This window comes from Canis lupus, chromosome 8 (genome assembly GCF_048164855.1).
Source record: "Canis lupus baileyi chromosome 8, mCanLup2.hap1, whole genome shotgun sequence".
NCBI lineage: Eukaryota > Metazoa > Chordata > Mammalia > Carnivora > Canidae > Canis > Canis lupus.
The window spans coordinates 34,747,434-34,770,539 of NC_132845.1; the positions used below are offsets into that span (position 1 = coordinate 34,747,434).

The 23,106-nt window shown below is 42.8% G+C and overlaps 2 protein-coding genes across 15 annotated transcripts in view; one reads left to right on the top strand and one right to left on the bottom strand.

Annotated features, from left to right (window-relative positions):
• Positions 1-13,528, top strand: part of GPSM2 (G protein signaling modulator 2) — a 63,067-nt gene extending 49,539 nt beyond the window's left edge. For 3 of the 6 annotated variants that reach the window (XM_072834827.1, XM_072834825.1, XM_072834826.1), the window contains 2 exons: positions 857-1,004; positions 12,274-13,528. In XM_072834827.1, coding sequence (XP_072690928.1) covers positions 857-1,004; positions 12,274-12,433 — 308 coding nt within the window. In that variant the 3' untranslated portion in view covers positions 12,434-13,528. Of the gene's footprint in view, positions 1-856; positions 1,149-5,309; positions 6,628-12,273 lie in introns of those variants that run through there. The other 3 variants (XM_072834829.1, XM_072834831.1, XM_072834828.1) reach the window with 2 other exon arrangements.
• On the bottom strand, positions 467-23,019 carry CLCC1 (chloride channel CLIC like 1). Of its 9 annotated transcripts, XM_072834837.1 has the most exons (13): positions 22,861-23,000; positions 22,237-22,322; positions 14,175-14,315; positions 13,689-13,790; positions 11,658-11,765; positions 10,931-11,152; positions 10,547-10,687; positions 9,044-9,137; positions 7,298-7,395; positions 6,884-7,030; positions 3,928-4,269; positions 2,071-2,358; positions 467-809 (listed from the first exon to the last, which is right to left on the bottom strand). In XM_072834837.1, exons 3-12 carry the CDS (start codon positions 14,301-14,303, stop codon positions 2,101-2,103), a joined length of 1,641 nt encoding a protein of 546 aa, XP_072690938.1. In that variant the 5' UTR covers positions 14,304-14,315; positions 22,237-22,322; positions 22,861-23,000; the 3' UTR covers positions 467-809; positions 2,071-2,100. The 9 variants fall into 9 exon arrangements, 8 of the variants coding, with proteins under 8 accessions (XP_072690938.1, XP_072690937.1, XP_072690934.1 ...); XR_012035281.1 differs by lacking the exons at positions 22,237-22,322; positions 22,861-23,000 and adding an exon at positions 21,817-22,197 and having other exon boundaries at positions 1,999-2,358; XM_072834836.1 differs by lacking the exon at positions 22,237-22,322 and having other exon boundaries at positions 22,861-23,008.
• Positions 23,020-23,106: the final 87 nt, after the last annotated feature.

Below are 23,106 nucleotides of genomic sequence, written 5' to 3' on the forward strand. Positions count from 1 at the left end.
AGTAAGCTTAGCAAAAGATGACAGCAGGGATGGGACACAGCAGGCAGGGCCTTAGTCTCAGGGAGACTTCTGGAACGCAGATGCTCACACCCCAGAACAAGTTGGCAACTCATTCACCATTGGTTGCTTCTGACTGCATAGCTGGGATGGGCTCTGGGGCTCTGTTCTTTCTAAAAATCCTTCAGGGACTTGGTGGGCAGTGAGAACCACTTCTCCAAATGGCCAGGTTCACAAAAATAGTTACTCTGTCTGGAATCACATTAAAGGCTCAGGAAGAAAGAGATTATTCTTGGTTCTAAGATCAGATTTTGTCAAAAGTACTCAGTGAACACCTGGATCATGTGATGCTTTAGGGATTATATATAGGACATAACGTCCTAGATAGCATCCTTTTAAAAACCCTCATTTCATGGGGGCTTTTTCTTAGAAGCATATTCAATGAGCAAAGACAGCACACGAACCATAATAATGTAAAAATAAGTGTTTATTTTGTGTATACGGTTCTTAGACCCTGTAAACATTCCACATTATCTATTCCATTTAAGAACTGCTTTTATTTTTTTATTTTTTTTTTTTTTAAGAACTGCTTTTAAAAAGCTGTCTAACCTATTGTGATTTTCCAAAAAGCCTGCTGCTAAAATCCTTGATTTTAATAATAAATATGGGCTGGACAATAAACAATTCTATTCGAGTTATGAACTGGCCTTGATCTGCTCAGTCTGCTTTATTGTCTTCCCTAAATTGCTGTCAACAGCAGCAGTGTGTTGCCCTGCTAGCTCTCAAAGTGGACTGCATCCCCCAACGGTTATCTGTAATAAAAGAAGACAAAGAGGAGATTTTACTTAATTTTTTACAGATTCATTCTCGGATAAAAAGCAGTCGAGTTCAAACAGCATTAACTCCACTCTCACAGCTCCAGGCTGTCACCTGAGACAGTCACTGCTCTTCAGAATCCAGTCAGCTCAGAGGACAGCTACCACCCTGGGCACATATTTACCCATCAGGTTGGTGTGAGTCGGTCTGGCCCTCAGGGAGGACTTAATAAGCACGGCTATTCATAAATCCACTCCCAACTGCAGGCAGCCTTGCAGTAGTTCATTTGTTACATATCTACTGTGATGTAAACTTTTATATAAAATCCTATTGCATTTGCTGGAAAAAACTACCTTTCTGACGAGTTACTAAAGTGTTTGCAGTATTAAACTAGAAAATAATATGAACGTGAAGTTTTACATCCTCTTGCTGGGGTGATTTTTTAAAATCTTCATTGACAATGGCATCTTTTTAAACTTCACCAGGGATGTACAGAGACTCTGCTGTTTAGCAAAAATAATGTACTCGACCAATGTGTAAAGTATGCATTTGGCAGGGAAGGAGTAAAGCTATTCTTAGTCTGGCTACGGAAAACCAAGATTACCTACTTATTAACCAGCTGTGGTAACTAAATTCTGGTAATCTTCAGTTCTGTCTTAGCTGAGGGAAAAGAAAGAAAGGGGGCTTAAGGAAGCAGGCCCAGTCGCCACTGGAAGACTTGAGCGATGGAGGCAGATTCGGAAGGCCGAGGCCACGATGATGGGGGCGGACTCCAAGACTGCATCAAGACACTGAAGCGTACCAAGACGGTGAAGCCGACTAGTGGCCTTCCCCACCACTTTTGGAAACAGCGAATCCAATGCACAAAAAATCATTAACTGAAGTAGGTATTATAGGACTTTCACTAGGAAATACCCACGTTGGCTAGTTGGTTCCTATATATGCCTGTGAACCATAAAACTCAGTTTTCAATGTCCCCTGATCCAAACTATCCTCTTTAATTATTTGAAACTAGTGAGATGCTTGCCATATGTTCATTTATAAGGTCCTGCTGCAAAATTAACACCTCAAACTTCACAGGAGGTATCAGTATGAAAGTGAAATTAGACAAAAGATAAAGTCAAACTGAGGTATGTATTAGGTAGTTCTGATGGTCAGTAAAAATATCGGTATGTAAGTCAGCACCTGTGGAGTAAAAGGACATCTGGAGAAGAGCGGTAGTTGTGAAGAGTATACTTTACAAAACCCAAAGATGACCTCCAAGCTGCGGTCGAAGTCTGTGCTCCTCTAGGCATGTGGGCCGCCATCCGGATCCTTTCCACAGCTGGCTGGGCTGCACGCGCTGCCTGCCTCTGGGCTGCTTCTGGCATCAGTCCTGAGCTGGGCCTCTTTCTCTGCCGGAGAACCTTCCACCTTCTCTGAGGCGTCTGCGCCAGAGCCCCGCCTCACACACTGGCTGCTTTCAGTACTGCTTTCTGAGGGTGTGCTTTCTGCCTGGATTCCCTCCATTCCTTTGGGCTTTGTATCCAAAACAGGTAATTTATGCTGCAGAGAATTACATTTTAGTTGTTTAACATAATATGAAGATTCAATAATCAAATCAAATGCATTTAACAAGTTCCTATGCAAATCTGTACCAAACTCTCAAATCCCAGCTCCGGTGTGGTGCTATAATTATGTAAATGTTATTAAGCCTCACAGAGCTGTGTGTGGAGGAGTGGGGCACCTAGGATATGCCAGGTGGTCTGGTCACCCAGCTTGAGGAAGGCCAAGAGGACTGGTGACCAGGACTGCTAACTCCTCTTGCCTGGTGAGAATAATTCATTCGACAAAATTTACTGAGTCTGTATTAAGTCCCAGGTACTGGGGATACAGCAGGAACAAAACCGACAAAAATCCTTGCCCTCACTCGAACTTCCAGTTAGCTTGGGGAGCCAAGCAACAAATTAACAAAATACCAAGCTGGGGTTGGACTGCTGCTTAAATTAGGGTAGAAAGGTGGTACCGCAGTAAAGGCCTGAAGAAACGCACCACACGAATACACAGGGCACAGCAAGTAAAAAGGTTCTAAGTTCACAGAACAGCAAGGAGGCCCTTGCGGCTAAAGGAGAGTGAGCGTAGGAGGAGAAGAGCCACGTGCTAACGGAGGGCCACTGTGGGACATTCCAGGCCCCAGGCCACTGAGATCACGAGCTTTCCCTTCAAGTGCGCCGGGAAATCCCTGGAGGATCCGTGATGAGCGGTGCATTACCGTTAACCAGTAAAGCTGAAAGGAACACCTGAAAATTTTCTAGATGTATATGGGTATGTTTATTCTTATAAGAAACTCCATGGGAAGGATTCTGATTTTCTAGATTCTACTGTGCTCATAACTATTTCTCAAAGGTTTACAGGTGCAACTTAAACTTTGTAAATGACAATGTAAATTTCTCTCTCAAACAGAAATGTAAATGTCTCTTTAAATGGCCAATCCTGCAGGTAGAAAGTAAGGGTCTAAGGGCGCCTGGGTGACTCAGTTGGTTAAGCGTCTGCCTTGGGCTCCTGTCACGATCCTGGAGTGGTGGGGGATCAAGACCCACGTTGGGCTCCTGCTCAGCAGGGAGTCTGCTTCTCCCTCTCCCTCTGCTCCTCCCCCTGCTCATGCTCTCGCGTGCTCTCTCTCATTCACTCTCTCAAAATCTAAAAAAAAAATAAAAATAAAACGTCTAGCCAATGATACCAAAGATTTGGGAAAGCGGGGTATTATGACCCCTCCTGACCCCTCTTCCATCCAGCTGAGCCTTTAGGGCTCTCCTGCAGGTTCCTCGGGGTTCCAGGCCTTCAGTGAGGACTTTTCTCTGAGCTCTTCAAAGGCAAAAATTTCAGTCACACTTGGTTTCCTATAAAATTTCTATGAATTACCACCTGTTCTGTTAAATAGTATATAACATAAAAATTAAATCTCGTTTTATTTCTTCTGAGAGGGCTGAAATTTGACCAGAAAAGAGAAAGTAAACAATTATATATTGACATAATTAACCATGGAAAGTAAAAGAAGAAATGCCTAGCCAGACGCTCTCAGGAAGCACTTAGCCTAGCATGAAGGGACAGCAAAATAAACAGTTGCTGACTTACACCGGGTACCATCTTGGGATGCTCCCTCGCCTCTGCGTATGGTACATCACATGGCCGGAGCACTTCGGGGCTCTTGTTGCCAGTCTTAGGTCTCAAGTCAACATCATTCTCTCTCAAAACATCTCTTCTACCCTCATATGTTCTGTCATAAGGGCCTTGCTCAATGGGGCTGATCTGGCCTCTATAATAGAAATCTGCATCACCTGCTCCACCATGGGGTCTATAATCAACTTCGTTCAGCCGTCCTCTATCACCTGGCCCAAGTGCCCGGGGTGGTTCTCTCTCAGGACCACCTAAATGTCTCAGCATATTAACTGATTTTCCAGCACCATAGCAGAAACTCTAGAAGGAAAAGAAATACATAGTCCTGAGTATTTAAATTGCTGACTCACAATGAAATCATCCAAGGTGCTAACAAAATTACCTAACTTGACTTATGGCATTTGGACACACAAACCTGTTTCACTATTGATTCATTAGAGACCTCTTTTTAGATTAAGTGTTAAGTAGACATTTTAATCAGCTGAACATTTTGACTGAATTGTAACAAGGGCAGTTTGGCTAAAACCTAGAAACTCGAATTAGAAGGTACTAATTGTGAACTGCTCATCAGCTATTTTCACACCCACCTGAGGTAAATGCTAAACATTAGAGTTGCACATCGATTCCATAAACATTCTCATGTGGGTAACTTTTCTACAAATAAATACAAACTTGACTCTAGTGACAGCTAAGTTCAATGGCCTTTGAGTCCCGTTTCATGAGAAAAATAGGCAGCAGTTCTCAAAGCGTGGTCTAGGGGTCCTTGGGGGTGATCCCAGAGACCATTTCAGGAACTCTGTGAGGTCAAACTTTTCATATTTCAAAGACCTTAGTCTTTTTTTACTCTTCCCCTCTGAGCGTTTGGGGAGGTCTCCTGGGGCTAGAATGACTTCCACACTCTGACGGCTCATGGATGGTGTCCTTGTGTACTTAATATGGTAAGTATCAAAAATAAAACCCCCGTAACAAGAGCTCTTTTTGTCTTCAGCTTTTTTGTTTTTGTGGTCTGCAGTAATTAAGAATGCAAAAGAGGGGGGATCCCTGGGTGGCTCAGCGGTTTAGTGCCTGCCTTCAGCCCAGGGCGGGATCCTGGAGACCCGGGATCGAGTCCCACGTCGGGCTCCCTGCATGGAGCCTGCTTCTCCCTCTGCCTGTGTCTCTGCCCCTCCCTCTCTGTCTCATAAAGAAATAAAATCTTTAAAAAAAAATGCAAAAGGGTCCTAAAAACAAGTTTGAAAATCACTGTGCTGAAGAAACCATTTGAAGACAATAGTAGTAAAAGTCCTTTTCTTAGGCACATGAAGCAATAAGAGATGATGGGTTTTTGTTTATAATTTCAGTTTCAGAGACAACCATCATCCCCCACTGAGGATGGTTTGACCTAGAACTGTTCGGCTTCATAGTGCTCAGGAAAGTGGCAGTGCATTCAGAAGAAACTACTTCAAATTTAGGATTTGGATCTTTTCCTGGACTAACAACCTCGGGTACGATCCCCTCTGGTGATGCTGGGCAGGGGCAGCCCCCAGTTGGCCATGCAGACACGAGGGTGGAGCACCCCTACCTTCAAAACCACTCCGTACCCACACAACCATTCTGCTGCTCCCTTTCAGTACAACGTTCAATGAACTGTGAGATGTCTGGCCCTTGTTATAAACAGGCTTTGTGTTAGATGATTCTGCCCAAGTGCAGGCTAACAGGAGTGTTCTGTGCATGTTTAAGGCGGACTGGGCCAGGCTGCGATTCCTGAAGGCTACGTGCAGCAAGTCTATTTTTGACTTATGATATTTTCAACTTACAGTGGGTTTATCAGGATGTAATCCCATCCGAAGTCCAGGAAAATCTGCACTACTATACAATTAATGTCACCTAACAAAACCATACCCCTAAACCGGAGTCCTGTAATCACAAGCCAAAACACAAAACCAAAACAGGAATAATTTCAAAGTGAATAAGATGTAGTAAATTTTGTATCCTCAGGGAACACAATTCTTTTTAATAATTTAAACTGGAAGGTACTAATTGTCTGATAATTGCTCTTATGTTGGGTCTATTCATACCCATCAGAGAAAGTAAACACTGAAAATATTTAAAGTCATAAACCTTAAATAGGTTCATTTCTTTACAAATACAAACCTGGCCTTTCCCAGGCACATCTGGGTTTTTACATTTCATTTTATGTGACAATTGCTCTCTTAAGGTAGAGGCCAAAACTCAACAATAAAAAAGCCAAAGAGACCACAGAAGAATGATGAATAATGTTTCTTCTTAATAAATGCCTGTTCCTGGATCCCCCCCACTGCTTCTCAGTAACCTACCTTCTTCCACATCCTGACCGGATTCCATGGGAACACCAATGCTCTTCCCTTCTCGGTGAGGCAAAAACTCAGTCTGAGATAAGAAGGCCCCCTTTCTCAAAGAGGACTAAACAACTGCCTTCATGTATATTAATTCACCAAGTTAAAGAACAAATTTAAAAAGATGTTATTATTCTAAGTCACTGCCATGACATCTACAGTCAAATGAGAATCATGTCCTCACTTAAAGGAATATATATATGTAAGTATAAATAAATCTGTAGGGATCCCTGGGTGGCGCAGCGGTTTAGCGCCTGCCTTTGGCCCAGGGCGCGATCCTGGAGACCCGGGATCGGATCCCACATCGGGCTCCTGGTGCATGGAGCCTGCTTCTCCCTCTGCCTATGTCTCTGCCTCTGCCTCTCTCTCTCTGTCTCTCTCTGTGTGTGACTATCATAAATAAATAAAAATTTAAAAAAAAAAATCTGTATCACTTAAAAATCATCTTTTCATACCAATAAGCATAATTTAGCCTGATTTACAACAGCAGAAAAGTCTAAGTTCTATAATTGCATTTTTTCTACAAGTCCTGTTGACAGTCAACAGTGCTCTATACTAACCAGGACAGCTAACGCCATGATGATGAGCACTGGAATGTGAAGGAATACTGGGAGCTCCTTCATGAACTCTCTAATAAATTCACCAGCTCCTTTCCCGATGTGTTTCAATGGCTCCGTGACAAAGTTGGTGAATGTAACTGCCAGTGCCTAAAACAAAAGATCACAGCAACTTAATTTTTCCCTCAAAGGATGGAGCACACAGAATGAGCCAAAATTCACCATGCACTGGGATCAAAATTATGTTCATAAATTAAAATGCTTTTAATGTGAAAATCACTGTGCAACAGAAGTATATTTTCTACAAGAGTTTATTATTAGCAAAATGATTGTAAAAAACACTAACAACTTTTAATAGATAGAAGAGATTTTTCACAGACTTTGTAGAAGCAACTTTTACAAAATGTATTCTATTACCTTTGTTGGTGGGACCAACCAAATAGGGTTGACTAGTAAGAGCTCATAATATTTTTGGCATGGGTCATCCTTATAGGTCCATGAACTTCTAAACAATTCTATTTAAAGAAACAGACAAAACACTGAGTCATTAAAAAAAAAGTCACATTTCATTCCCAAATAAGACAATTTTGGTTTTGTCCCTGTCCCTGCCACCAACCAAATTTAAATGCTGTACAAATAGCTTCCCCTGTAACACTGATTTAAAAATTTTTCACCTTGTGTCCAAAATATTTTAAAAATTTCTTCAAATTAGACAAGTCTTATGTGGCTAAAACATTTTATTTTATGAAAATTTCTAAAAGGTAAATATTTAAAAACTGTTCCTTATCACCTACAAATGAAGCCAAGTAAAACCACAGAAATCTGAGCGAGATTGCTGAATTACACGAAAGTCAATATTCTGGCTGTGATTGCTATAGTCAGGTAAGACACTTCTACTGGGGAAAATGGGGAAGGGTACACCCATCTGTTTTACTTCTTACAAATACCTGTGCATCTAGGATCATCTCAATAAAATTTCAATTTAAAAAGTCAGTTCTTATTTTGCAAAATAAAGAACATTATTCCCAATTTTTCTTTTCTTTTTTTTTTGTTTTTTGTTTTTTAGTATTATTTATTCATGAGAGAGAGAGAGAGAGAGAGGGGCAGAGATACAGGCAGAAGGAGAAGCAGGCTCCATGCAGGGAGCCTCATGCGGGACTCGATCCCGGGTCTCCAAGATCACGCCCTGGGCTGAAGGCAGCGCTAAACTGCTGAGCCACCCAGGCTGCCCCTATTCCCAATTTTTCTAAATCAGGCTTATGTACATTACATACTAGCCTGAGCTAGAGGAGGCAGTCAGTTTTCCCCTGTAGCCAGGAAGCAAGACTGGGTTGGGTTAGTTCCCATAATTTTTAAAGAAACATTACTTTGGATACCCTGTTTTGTACAATCTGCGGAGATTCTATCTGTGTCAGTTATGGACTTGGGTTTATAAAGTGCCTCTGAGCACTAAACCATTCCTGTTGCTAAATATACAGAACCAAAGGCAGTCAACAGTAGTGAGAATGTTATACACTCTGTGAGGGAAAAAAAAGTTAAAGAACTTTCCTCTTAAAAAAAAAAATGTACAGGGCAGCCCCGGTGGCACAGTGGTTTAGCACCGCCTGCAGCCCAGGGTGTGATCCTGGAGACCCTGGATCGAGTCCCACATCGGGCTCTCTGGATGGTGCCTGCTTCTCCTTCTGCCTGTGTGTCTGTCTCTCTCTCTCTCTCTCTTTCTGTGACCCTATGAATAAATAAAATCTTTAAAAAAAAATGTACAGTAAAGCTACACCATAAGATTTCATAAGTCAGTATAAGGATATTAAGCATAAAATGGTTATTAATTCATATGAACTCTGACTCACTTCTTTAGTAACATTGTGGACACTCTTCCTAACACTAGACAGACAAGATGAGCATCACCTCCATCACAGTCTATGGAGAAGACCGGTAATACGAGAGCTGGTAAAGACACGGTTCCTGCTCCCTCCCTGTGATATTACATGAGCACAGGAGTCATGGACTGAACCCTGACCCTTCTTGCATGTTCTTCTGATACTGAAGACTTAGTCAGGAAAAGCGTCCTTCTGGTATTTTATCATTTCTCTGTATTTACGAATATACGGTCTCTCCTTCTTGGAAATTCTATTCAAAATGAGGCCTGATGAACCAACACCTTACCCCAGAGGCTTCCAATCCAGTCCATCTTCTCGGCACACACATTGTTTAATGGCTCCATCTTGGCAACCTCAGCCTGATGCTGTGCGAACGCGAGCTGACCAACACCAAAAGGGAGCTATGAGCGGCTGTGAACATGAAGGTTATGTCTACATATCCAAAAACCTGACTTCAAAGTATGTCTTCTTCACCAGATAACAGATTGCTGATGGTTTTTTAATAGAAAAAAAAATACATTTTTAAAATAGCTCTTCTCTGCTCATGGCAAAGCACAGTATTAATGCAACGAGTAAGGATAAGGAACTATATCTTTGTAGGTAATTTTGATGAGAAAGGTAAATCTTTGACTAGAAAAGATTGTTTTAAAAAATTAGTTCAGATATAATTCATACCACATCCAAAAATATAATTATATATATTAAATGACTACTCATTTTCTTTTATAATTCACGATAAAATGGTGTTTTACTCTGGTTTCAGCACAAATGGCCTATATAATGTGTTGGGTTTTTTTTTTTTTTTAATATATACAAACCCTGGGGGAAATCGCCAAAATAGCAATATTCAACCAAACTTTTTTCCTTTAATTTGTAAGTAATTAGTTCTAGAAGCTATAGAACTTAGAGCAAAAGGTTAAGGATGTATTACAATGATTTAATCCGATAAATTCATTGAAAATATTTTGCTACTTGACTCACCCTGCTAGAAAGATCTAAAATTGTCCTTCAATGCTATTTTGACAGGAACAGTAGGTGCTTCATTTGACTTTCTATATTCAGCATGATCCCAATTTTGAAAGGATTAAAATTTAGAAAAAATACTGGAAAGAAATATCTCAATATATTGACAGCAATTATCTCTAGGTGACAAAATTATAGGTAATTGTTTTTAAAAATCAAATTTCACCTTATGACCTTATTATTATTATTATTATTATTAACATATCATTTTCATATTCAGAAAATAATCTTTTAAAAAATAATATATTTTTTTAATAATATTTTGATATCTTTTCTGGCAAAGAATGAAAGCATATACCCTCAACTACCTACATAAAAATTTTTAAAATGTATCTACCGGGGCACCAGGGCAGCTCAGTCAGTAAAGCATCTGCCTTCGGCTCAGGTCACAATCTCAGGGTCCCGAGACTGAGTCCCATGTCAGGCTCCCTGCTCAGCGAGGAATCTGCTTCTCCCTCTGCCCCTCCCCGACTTGTTCTCTCTCATTCTCTCTCTCAAATAAAATCTTAAAAAATAAAAAAAAATGTATCTACTTAGCTCTATTTTGATTTAGCTGGCCCAGATACCACCCATCAGAAATTGGGTTATGAAAATTAGGCCTGCACCAAACTGGTCAGGGACCAAAACACCAGGTACAGGTGAGCGGCTGCCAGTGTCCTCCCCTCTCCCTGGCATCTCCAGTCACTGCCTTCAGCCCCAATCAGAGCCAAGTCTTCTGTTATGAAGTAACATTAAAACATCTGAAAACCTTCTACCTACTTAATACCTTATATAAATACATCCAATTCCATCCCAAACTGAAGAGGAAACTGATGAATAAAACACGCCTCAACTGGGTGTACCAATGCACATACGTCCACAGCTCAGTAGCTACTAATCCCACGATGCAGAGCAGACACAGAAGCACCTGGAAAACAGGAAGAAGTGGAGAGCAGAGTTACTGCCAAGCCATCCTCCCCACCACAAAATGATTAACTGTCAGCAAAAACAAAAGAACTGGCCTCAGATATGCAACATCACCTCTGCCATTCTGCTGCATGGTCAATTCAGCAGGAGTGTCTTCGTACAAGTTCTTAACGTACTTATGGTTGAGTTTTTAAAGCATTTCTAAAAATGAGCTGTAACTTATGCCCCCCTTGTCCCTTCTTACCATTAGCACATTATATGGATCCACTCCAAAAGAATCTTCAAATCGCCACTTCCAGGTTTCAAAATCATGAAATTTAAAATTAATTAAAATATCACTTAGCGCATCATCCAAGGCTCCTGGTTTCCAATCCTCTCCACTGAGAAACTTCTGTATTTCTAACAAGGTTTGTCTTTTTAGAATAATCTCAGCATCATAATGCATATCATCTTTGTTTTCTTCAGGCTGAATTAAATTTGCCAAAAAAAAAAAAAGAAAAAAAATAGAAAAGAGAAATATTTCAAGAGAAAAGCCAATTTGGAAGTAAATATATATGTGGTTCACATTTCATATGTATAAAATAAAAGTAATACTATCCACCTATTTGTCTCACATAAAAACCAGAGATCATACATGTGAAAAACATTAATTATAAACAATACGCACATGATATACAATTCTATAAAGTAGCCCTTGCCACAGTAAAAAGCTTTGGTGGGGGTAGGGGAAGAACTACTTAAAACACATTGTTCTTTTTCTCAGCATAGAATGATCTTACATCAGTGTGAATGAGAACATGTGCAAGTAGTAGAAAACAAAGGCCAGCATGGAATTTCCTTGCCAAGTTATGAATGCATTAAATTTCCAACTGTTTAGTAAAGTTCAAATAGCAAATTTAAAGCACCTCTCCCCATTTGAAATAAATAATGAAAATATCCACTACACTGATTAGTATCACACCAATACTCACGAGTCCGAGCTTTCTGGCTTCAATCAAAATCTTATTTAAGTATCTCCTAAAAACAGGATTGCTTTGACTTTCATAGTCTTCCTTCTTTCTCTTTTCACACTCATCAATCTGTAATCACAAAATAAATCCAACATTAGATAGCATCAAAGTTTCATGTAAGGGTCAAGTTTCTAGCCTAGTGGCCCCATCAAGATCAAGGTAAGGAGCCTGCAATTATCAGCTATATGAAAACGTAGAACTCCCTACTTTCTGTGGGCTCTCTTTTGCAAAGGGCAGGTAGGCAACAAATGAGGAATACAAGTCCAGCACTTAGCCCTGACTGGCAGTGTTTCTGCTGACTATCAGCAATTCTTTTAAGACTGACTGACTTGAGACAGAGAGAGAGGGAGAGTGTATGAGCAGGAGGGTTTGCAAAGGGAGAGCGAGGGAGAATCTCAAGCACAGTCTGCTCTTAGTGTGGAGCCAGATGGGGGGCTCCATCTCACCACGCTGAGATCACTACCTGAGCTGAAACCAAGAGTTGAATGCTTAGCTGATTGAGCCACCCAGGGGCCCCTTTATGGGAATGTTGTCTGTGGGGTGTTTTGTTTTTAAGATTTATTTCTTTATTTTCAAGGTGGGCAGAGGGAGAGGAAGAGTCCCAAGCAGACTCCATACTGAGCATGGAGCCCACGGCAGAGCTCAATCTCATGACCCTGAGATCACGACCTGAGCCAAAACCAAATATTGGACTCAATCAACTGTGCCACCCAGGTGCCCTGAGTTTTTTTTTTTAAAGAATTTATTTATTCATTCATGAGAGGTGCAAAGAGAGAGAGAGAGGCAGAGACACAGGCAGAGGGAGAAGCAGGCTCCATGCAGGGAGCCCGATGCGGGACTCAATCCTGGGACTCCAGGATCACACCCCGGGGCATTTCCCAGTATACAACCAAACAAGCTCATGATACTACAAAACGTAGTTAAACTGAGGCAAATTTTATCCAAGCGTCTCGTGGCAAGCACCTGGGTGAGACCATTTACACCCAGTAAGAACCACAGCAGCGCTTGCAGATCTGGAATTTAGATCTCAGTATCTCTGTTCACAAGCTCCCCAAGCCTCTCAAGCTGGAAACCTCCCTCCTTCACTCCACCCCTTTCCCTCCTCCCTCAGCTCCCCAAACTTGCCTATTCCACCTTGAGAAACCTAACACTTTCCTCCTCGACACCCATCACTGTGACACCCATCACTATGTCGGCTGGAGCATTCAGCATTGCTAGACCTCTGCCACCCGTCTCCTTCTGAGGCCCCCTCCACTGGGCCACCAGCTGAGTCTCCACAGCCAACATCCATTCAAACCCCTTAATAATTTTGATTTATTTCCTTTCTTATAAACTCTATTTCAGCCATACATATAAAAGGATTGAATAAATGAAGGAATAGCTACCACACACTAAATTATAATAATCCCTTCTATTTATAAGAGTATTCTTATGTTCATCAGGTGGTCACAGGCCCATTTCTTCATGGGTACCTTTGTCATGAGTCCATCATAACCTAGCACTGTGACAGCTGATAGAGAATCAATGAATTAAACATATTTCTTGTTCCAAGAAATGCTCAGTCTGGTAAAGAAATAATTACAACATAGCAAGATAAATGTTATAACAGGAAAATAAAAGTACTATTAAAAAAAAAAAAAAAGGGGGGGATCCCTGGGTGGCGCAGCGGTTTGGCGCCTGCCTTTGGCCCGGGGCGCGATCCTGGAGACCCGGGATCGAGTCCCACGTCGGGCTCCCAGTGCATGGAGCCTGCTTCTCCCTCTGCCTGTGTCTCTGCCTCTCTCTCTCTCTCTGTGTGACTATCATAAATAAAAAAAAAAAAAAAAAAAAGGCCAGAGCAATGAAAGAGAAAACGAGGCTAGAGTAACTAAAGAAAAAATTATATACAAATTGTACAATACACAGAAACATATATAATGTTAGCAAAGACGGGAAACAGCAATTTAACATACTATAAGTAATATAAAATTCAGGAATTAAAAATATTCTAACCTTATGAGTTAAAGAATCAAGTTTGCTATAACATTCCGACAATTCGTCAGCATGTGACAAGTCAGGACTGAATTCCTTTTTCTCTGCTATACCATATTTTACCTAAAGCAAAACAGAGATTTTATTTTATTGTTCAGTTGTGAAAATAACCTAAAGAACACTAAAATGTGACTTCATCATTTTATGACTGTTATATTTTTCATCTGTGTTGAACAACCAAAAAAGAGTCTCACGTTTACATACTAGCCAAGAACTAAAATCAAGTAAGTTTGTGGCTCAATGGGCTTTACGTTCATATTTAAGACAGAAATAAACAGGTGGAGTTGAAATCTTCTCAGACTAAGAATCAGGGAGATATTCTACATGGTTGCAGTCATTGATACATGACTCTTGATCCTGGAAACTGTGAGAAACAGTAACAGAAGGAGACTATTTCCATTACAGACCAATAAGGTCTTACCCACTTGCACATGCACTTTTTAATACCTGAGATTTTCTCATTGTTCCTGAAGCAGCATCATAGTTAAGCATGTCTGTGGGGTCAATCCAGTCATCATCATGAGCATAACCAGTTATCAGCCACAGACATTCACAAAGCAGCAGAGAATACAGCATCCTGCATGAAGGCTAAAAAATTTGTAATAGACATAATGAAATATAATTATTTATAGAAAAATGGTTTTGTAATAAATACTATCTATTTCCCTCTAACACTAAGATAATGTTTTCTTTCTGAATAATAACTGAAATAAAAATACTCAGTAAAATGGTATTCACATATTCTTGCTGAGGCAAAAAGAAAATAGGAACCTTTTGTATGATTCAGGATTCCAATCCTAGATTTATACCCAAGGAATGAACACACATACCCACACAAAAGCTTGTACACAAATGTTTCCAGCCACATTATTCACAAGAGCGGAAAAAGTAGAAACAATTCAAATGTCTATGGATAACTAAATGTGGTGTGCCCATACAATGGGAGATTATTAGGCCATAACAAGGAATGAAGTACTGACACATGCTACAACATGGATGAACCTCGAGAGCACTGTGCTGTATGAAAGATGCCAGGCGCCAAAGACCAGATAGTAAATTATCCCATTTATATGAAATGTCCAGAACAGGCAAATCTAGAGATGGACAGTAGATTAGTAGGTGCTCAGGGCTAGGGACAGAACAAAGAGTTGGTAGTTAAATGGTACAGGGCTTCTTTTTGAGGTGATGAAAAAGGATCTAAAACTGACTATGGTGATGGCTGCACATGTCTGTGAATATACAAAAAGCACTGTATTGTGCTCTCTGAATGAGGGAATAGTATATGAGACACTTCTCAGTAAAACTGCTTTAGAAAAGAAGAGGTATTTAACCACTCTCTCCCTCAAAATTCTTTTTTTAACACATGGACAATAGAAAGGTATGAAGATTCAAGCAAGGTGACTGAACTCCCAAACCATTCAGAGAAAATAATCTGCTTCATCTAAGGCTCTGCAGAAACACTGTCAAATCATTTGAATACTCAATACCGCCTCTATTCGATACTTCCCAATACAGTATCCACTAAACACATGTGGCTATTTTAAATAAAATTAAAAATTCAGTTCCTCATTCATGCTAGCTGCATTTCAAGTGCTCCCACATGGGTCTAGTGGCTGCCACACTAGACAGGGCAGACATAGAACATTTCCATCATTGCAGAAAGTTCTTTTGGACAGCCTGTTCCATATTTACGATGAGTAAAAATCAAATAAGGGATTTCCCAGATGAGAAAGTCCTGAGATTTTAGTCTTTTTATTTGTAAAAATAAAAGCAACTCCAGGCTATATTAAACACTCCTCCTTTGTGCTCCTAGCATGGTCTTTATTCTTCTAGCACAACACACAATCAAATTAGCCATGCACTGGTCAGTCTCTTCTGTTGGCACAGTGGCTGGGGATTTTGGCTGTGCATTAGAATCACCTGGCAAGCTTCTAACCCCCCCCCCCCAATCTCCTGGCCACATCCCAGATCAATCAAATCAGAATCTCTAAGGGTGGGACCCAGGCCGTTGGCTTTTTAAAGCATCTCAGATGATTCCAACTGGCAGTGAGGTTAGAAAACCACTGTGCTATGATGTGAACTTTTCCAGGAGAAAGTACTATCTTATTCCAATCGGAATTCACCTTCCTGAGGACTCTCCATCTTGCCCCCTCCACTTTTCCAAGCCCAACACCTGGCCCAGTGGGTGGCGCATGAGAGACATTCAATACATGTCAAGCAGCAAATGCATATGGTCAAAGCTATACAGGGATTCAAAGGATGAAGCAACCACATCTGACTGGGAGAAACTGGCACAAGAATGGGCATCGGCAAGAGACAGGGAAGTGTGCCTAAGAGGGCAAGGTGAGGGTGGCTGAGGAGTCCATGAACCTTCAAAACTGTAAATTCGAGGATGGACATGGTGGGGCTGGGAGAAAGCTGTATGACAGGTCGGCTGTGGGACAATGCCGATGGCCAACCTCAACTGCTAACAGTAGCTGTGAATGGCGAGGGAGTCACATTTGGGGAAATCACAGTACTAAGTGTACAGAATGTACTGGATTCAGAGAGTCCTACAAGGAGGCTGAAATAGCAAAAGGATGCTGAATCACATTCTAAAGTTCAGTTCTATAAGCCTCAGCTGCTGAATGTACGTAAGGAAAGAAAACAGCAAGCATGGCCAAGATTTCAAGGCTGACCAACAACAAAAAGGTGGTATTATTAACGTCAAAAGAAATTCAGAATGAGAACATGGTTTTGGGGATCCTTGGGTGGCGCAGTGGTTTGGCGCCTGCCTTTGGCCCAGGGCGCGATCCTGGAGACCCGGGATCGAATCCCACGTCGGGCTCCTGGTGCGTGGAGCCTGCTTCTCCCTCTGCCTGTGTCTCTGCCTCTCTCTCTGTCTCTCTGTGACTATCATAAATAAATAAAAATTTAAAAAAAAAAAAAAAAAAAAAAAAGAACATGGTTTTGGAGAAAAGTTCAGCATTCGTTTGTTCAACATTTATTAAATACCTACCGAATATTGGGCACTGTCTTATATGATGGGGACACCAGGAAATTAGCCTGGCCAGGTTTTGTTAAGAAGCCACATGGAGGGGAGGGTACACAGAAACAGGGGACAAGAGGGGACAATAAGTTGACAAAACAATTTGAGACAGTGAAATGTCCTGCGGAAAAAAAATGAAGGACAATGGCACAGATGGATTAAGCAATGTAGGGAAGGTCTCTGAGGAGATTAAAGATAACCAAGAACTCTGTCAAGTCCCCATTGAGAGACAGAGTTTATTTTCCCTCCTCCTGACTTTGGACTGTGACCACCGTTGGCTACAGAAAGAGGAAAAACTGAAATAAAAGCATTTATTTAGGGTTTAGAATTGCAATTTGGGGAGCAACCCAAATTGTGGCCCACTGCAGGGGAAAAGTTAGGGGTTTTATAAGAAAAAGTATAAGATAAGCTTACATCAGCGGTTTACCAAGAATTATAAATGGGAGATCTTACAATTTACAATTCATTGTTTTCTAGGTATGTTAGTTGCTAGTAAAATCCCTTTTGCAGAGGGTCCAACTTTTGTTAAAAATACAGATAACAGCAGTCAGGTACTCAGTCATATGCCTTCGCCCAGTTCAAGAGTAGAATGCAATTCCTGTTTCAAAAGCAGGATGAAGTTTCCATCACAATCTTCTATGAGCAAAGGTTTTTATAAAGCTTCACAATATTTAGCCAAAATATTGTGGAGAAGTGATGCTGCGTTGGTTCTGGGCCTGGTTTGGCCTATGGTGGTTCAGCTGTTTCTACTTTATCACTTTGGAATGCCTACTACTGTACCTCTGCTGCTATGCTGTGAGGCCTAGCCACATGGACAGGCCATGTGTAGGGTCGCAAAGCTCCCAGCTGGCAAACATCATCAATGGCCAGCCATGTGAATGAGTCATCCTCATGGTTCCAGTCCGAGTCATCCTCATGGTCCCAGTCCAATCTCACGGTAACCCAGCCAAAATCATGTGAAATAAAAGAACTGGGCAGCCCCGGTGGCCCAGAGGTTTAGCGCCGCCTTCACCCAGGGTGTGATCTTGGAGATCTGGGATCGAGTCCCGCATCGGGTTCCCTGCGTGGAGCCTGCTTCTCCCTCTGCCTGTTTCTCTGCCTCTCACTCTCTCTGTGTCTCTCGTGAGTAAATAAATAAAATCTTAAAAATAAATAAATAAATAAATAAATAAATAAATAAATAAACGAACGAACGAACGAACGAACTATGCAGATGAGTCCAGTTAAGGCCCATAATCCCACAGAATCATGAGAAATAAAATGGCTGTTCAAAGCCTCTAAACTTTGAGGTGGTTTGTCACACAGCAGTACATAACCACAACATTTGGGACGCCTGGATGGCTCGGTGGTTGAGCATCTGCCTTCGGCTCAGGTCCTAATCCTGGGATCAGGGATTGAGCCCCGCATTGGATTCCTTGCAGGGAGCCTGCTTCTCCCTCTGCCTATGTCTTGGCCTCTCTCTCTGTGTCTGGGTCTCTCACAAATGAATAAAATAAGATCTTTTTTTTTAATATTTTATTTATTTATTCATGAGAGACACAGAGAGAGAGAGAGAGAGAAAGAGAGAGAGAGGGAGGCAGAGGGAGAAGCAGGCTCCATGCAAGGAGCCCGACGTGGGACTCGATCCCGGGTCTCCAAATTCACATCCTGGACTGAAGGCGGCGCTAAACCACTGAGACACCGGGGCTGCCCTAAACTAAGATCTTAAAAAAAAAAAAAAAAAAAAAGATAACCATAATATTTAAGCAGAAAAAAAATGATAAGAAGCTAACCTTAGGAAGACTTGGGAAAAGAACATCCAGAGAGTAGATCTAGCAACCATAAAGACCAGAGGGTGGAGAAAATTTGAAGCACTCAAAGACTAGCAGGAAGGCTGAAACGCTACCGTACCCCATGATCCCCAGAGCGCTACTACCCCCAGTAGCAGGCTACTGGCCAAAATGAGGTAACAGGGATCAGGTGTACTTTCCTGCCTGAACAACCAAAACCACTGCACAAAATCTATGAAGCAAGTTTTCAAGACACTGGACACCAAGCAAGTATAACAGTCTTTGGAAAATGGGAACCAAACGCAGACAACCCTTCCACTGCCCCAGGTTACTGCCTTCCTAACAGTTTCCAGGCCATGCGCACAGGAAGGGGGAACTCAGACGGAGCCCAGAAAGCCCCTGTGGAAATAGAGCTGAGAATCTTGGGGACCGAGACAAGAGAAAGTTGCAAAGACAGAGCTCCAGAGATCTGCACAGGGCCCCTGCAATATAATAAAGGACATCTGGTCTTTGACCTCAGTTCCTCCAAAGACCCAAGAAATTTCCTGAGTGACAGCAGTGTCTTTTGTGATGAGGTGCTACTGATGTGACTCTGCTGGGCCCCAAGGTAGCTTCAGGGTGGGGGATGGTCATCAGAAAGACCAGGCACATGATTAGAGGGTTGGAACTTTCAACCATCCAACCTCAGGGAAGGAAGGAAAATGGTGACGTTCAATCACATGGCCAATGATTTAACCAGTCATGCCCACATACTGAAACCACAATAAAAACTCTGCACACTGAGACTCAGAGGAGCTGGTTGGTGACACACAGATGTGCCAGGAAAGTGACATGCCTGGATTTCACAGAGAGGACACAAAGGTGGTCCCCAAGGTGTGTGTCTGTCATGGAGACAGCCTTGAACAGGACTGTGACCTTAACTTGTGAGGGTGTGCACTACTCTGGGTATATTGTGTCTGAACTGAACTGCAGGACATCCAGTCTGTGTCAGAGAACTGGTATGGGAACAGACCCCCCTTGGCACTTGATGAGATGAGCACTGGGTGTTATACTATAAGTTAGCAAATCAAACTCCAATAAAAAAAATATACCAAAAAAAAAAAAAAAAAAAGGAACCAGACTCCCTTGAGTCTTCAGCAAGGCTCTGATCAATGCATACATAGCAGGAAACACCTCAGGCCTGAAAAAGAACCACAGAAAGGATTCAATACAAAAATAAACACGTGTGAAAAACAATAAGTTAGGACACAAACTTGCAATAAATAAAACCAAAAATTAGTTCTTTGAAAGAACTTAAAAAATGTGATAAACCTATAGTAAGATTAAGAAGAAAAAGAGAAGGCCACCAAAATCAGTATCAGGAGTGAAACAGGATAAACTTATTCATGACTAAAACAATTAGCAAACCAAGAATAAAAGAAAACTTTGCCAGAAAGTGTACTATAGGCAAACCCTGCACGTGATGGTAAGTACTAAAATCCTTCCCTCTGAGATCAAGAATGAAATGATTAAAAAAAGCTCTGGAGGGTTTCTGGGATATTGACAGTAATCACAAAGGTATATGTTTTTTAATAATTTGCAAGGATGAACATTTATATTTTACACAGTTTTCTGTATTTCATATTTTACAAAAGGCTTTTTTTTAAATGGGAAAGACTAGGGGTGCCTGGGTGGCTCAGTCGTTTAAGCGCCTGGCTCCAGCTCAGGCCATGATCTCCAGGTCCTGGGATGGAGCCCCACAGCAGGCTCCCTGCCAAGCCTGCTTCTCCCTCTCCCCCTGCTTGTCCTGTGTGTGTGTATGTCAAATAAATAAAATGGGAAAGATTATTGAGACATTGTATGGTCTGAACCATATTCCTCCAAAATTCTTATGTTGAAATCCTAAACCCCAGGTCCCCAGAATATGACTATACTTGGAGATGGTATCTCCATAAAGAGGTAATAAGTTAAAATGACGTCATCAGCATGGGCCCTAATCCAATATGACTGGTGTCCTTATAAGAAGAAATCTGGACACAGGGGGAAGATGAGGTGAAGACACAGGAAGAAGGTAACCATCTACAAGCTGAAAGAAGGAAATCAATCTGGGTGCCACTGTGATCTTGGATTTCCAGCCTCCAGTATTGCAAGAAAATAAGTTATTTAAGGTACTAGTCTGTGGAATTTGTCATGGCAGCCACAGCAAACTAATAGAGATTTCTTCCAATGTAAAAAGACTAAGAAAGTCTCCAGCCCATGGACTCTTGACATATTACAGAAGTTTAACCTCAAAGGAAAAAGGCCTGAATAAAAGAAACAATGTTGAGCAAAGGAACTGGTCAAGCATACTGATAAATGAAGCCAACTACTAATAGTAAAAACAAACAAAAACCCACAACTTTTTATGTTTAAAAATGAAAAACCAAAATACCAAGTAATAATAACAGTGGGAAAGGATCTCCATTGCACTCTAGAAACAGAAATACTGGATGCCTGTACACTTTATGGAGGGCGGGGGGAAGAGTTAAACTAAGGAATAAAGCCTTCAGAAGACCCAAACACAAGAGAAGGGAGTTAAGACTAATAAAGCAGTAGAGCACAAGCTGAAAAATGCAATTTGCAGAAACCAATAGGGCCTTACAGTGAAAGGGGCATTAGTCAACTGTATTAAATACTTCAGGGAAGCTGAGAAAACTAAAATCCGGGGGCAGGGAAGCCACTGGATTGCTTAATTAGTTGGTTATCTGTGAAATGACTTCCACAGGTTGCCAAGGAGAAACGTACTTCTAAGTAGTGAAGGACTGAGGTGACAAAGGGAGTCTCTGAACTGAGCAGAAGCTCCGAGAAGATGGCAGCTTGCTTACGGAAAAGGCTTTTCAAAGGCAACAAGGTTTCACCGTCCTTCATTAACAGAAACGAACAAAGGGACAGAAAGAAAGGTACTAAAGCAAAAACAGAAGCCGACAGAGCTCACATCCGTGTAATGATCAAGAAGACGGTGGAATGGTTCCCTGGGAAGCCAGGAGTGTGTCGCTGTGTCAGGAAGCTGGAATGCGGGAATGAACACCCGGCAAGACAGCTCTACCGGGAACTCTACACCAAGGGAGATTCATCCAAAACCTGTCAAGAAGCTGAGTTTTGACTGTGACCCGCAAAAGTCATGTAACTGGGCCATGCTACTTTCTCCAATGACCTTCAGCAGATGCAGAGCTTTACCCAGGACCAGGAACTGAAGAAACCCAGAAAGTCAAGGAGGTGAGGTGGAAGAGCGGCGCCAGCTGCAAGCCCTCCTGCGAGGCCCGAGGTCACTGACCGAAGGCCGGAGCTCCGGGAGAAATCCCACAGTCGATCTCACACTTCCTCCCAGCAAAACTGCGTCTAAACCTGCTGGGGATCTTGTGAAAGACCGCTTCCGACGGAGCCCGTCTGATGTGGGCCTGAGATTCTGCACTTCTAACAGCTCCTGGTGACGGCAGATCTCAGTCCAAGAAGCAAAGTGTTCAGGAAAAACGACCATCGTGTGTTGGTTCAGGTTAACGGAGGCACCTGATTCTACTGCTCGGCAGTTAATACTAAGCTCTCTCCTCCGGTTCTTCCTTTTCTAAAATCGCCTTTCTCATCTGCTTCAAGCTTTCACATTAATTTCAAAATTATAATATCTACAATAGCAGTGTTTGAGGACTATGTGCCAAACACTGTCACAGACATTCATTGGATTCTCGCAGAAACTCACGTTAGTGTGGCTATCTTCGTCTGACAGATCAGGAAAACAAACTGGGTGGAGAGCCAGCAAAGGACTGAGATCTCCCAGCAAAGTCCCTGCGAAGAGGAAATGGGCACAGCAAAAAAATATCTGATGCACTACAACTGCCTGAGAAAGACGAACTGCCGAGTCAGGTCTGTGTTCCCCGGGACGCTGCGCGGGCAGGTCGGGCGCCCGCGGGCAGAAGGGCTCGCGCGCGGGGGCCGCTCCCCCGGGGCCAGCTTCCCTGGCCGCCGCCACCGAGGGAGAACGCGCGGCTCTTCACGCCCACTCGCCGTCCAGCTTTTTACATTCAAGTCCGACTTGGAGTCTTGAAAAATTAACTGCGGCCAAGTCTGAACTACGCCGCTGACGCTGTCTGCTCAAGTTCTGGGAGCAGCTTTCAGGGGTAACTAACGGCCACAACATCGGCGTCCGCCTGTGTCGGGGTCTCGCTCCGCGCCGGCCTGTCCCGCTCCCCAGGCCGCTCTCGGAACGGGGTGACGCGACAGCAGCGGCGCTGCGACCCCGGGTGAGGCGGCGGGTCGCCCCAGGCCCCGGCCCCCGCGGCCTCCCCGCCCGCCCGCGGCGCCGACACCGGCCGCGCCGACTCACCGCCGCACCGCCCGCCTTTCCGCGTCGCGGGAAGAAAGACGCTCCCCCGGCCGGTCGGCTGGGAAAGATGGCGAGCCGCTGTGGAGCCGCCGAGCGCTTCGGCGGGCGCGGGGCGTCGCGCGCGTGCTCATCGACTCGCTCGGCCGGCGGCTGTGCGTCCTGCCCGGCGCGCGGCGGCCGAGGGGCGGGGCGGGGCGGGGCGGGGCGCCGAGGGGCGGGGCGGGGCGGGGCGCCGAGGGGCGGGGC

What these genes read in the sequence shown, in the direction of transcription:
- CLCC1 (XM_072834832.1), bottom strand. Translation starts at nt 22,020, where the DNA reads ATGGTCGTTTTTCCTGAACACTTTGCTTCTTGGACTGAGATCTGCCGT. An exon ending in AAGCCAGAAAGCTCGGACTC is followed by an intron (nt 11,153 to 11,657) that starts GTGAGTATTGGT and finishes AATTTAATTCAG; the next exon opens with CCTGAAGAAAACAAAGATGA. An exon ending in CTGGATTGGAAGCCTCTGGG is followed by an intron (nt 7,396 to 9,043) that starts GTAAGGTGTTGG and finishes TTCTTTAAATAG; the next exon opens with AATTGTTTAGAAGTTCATGG.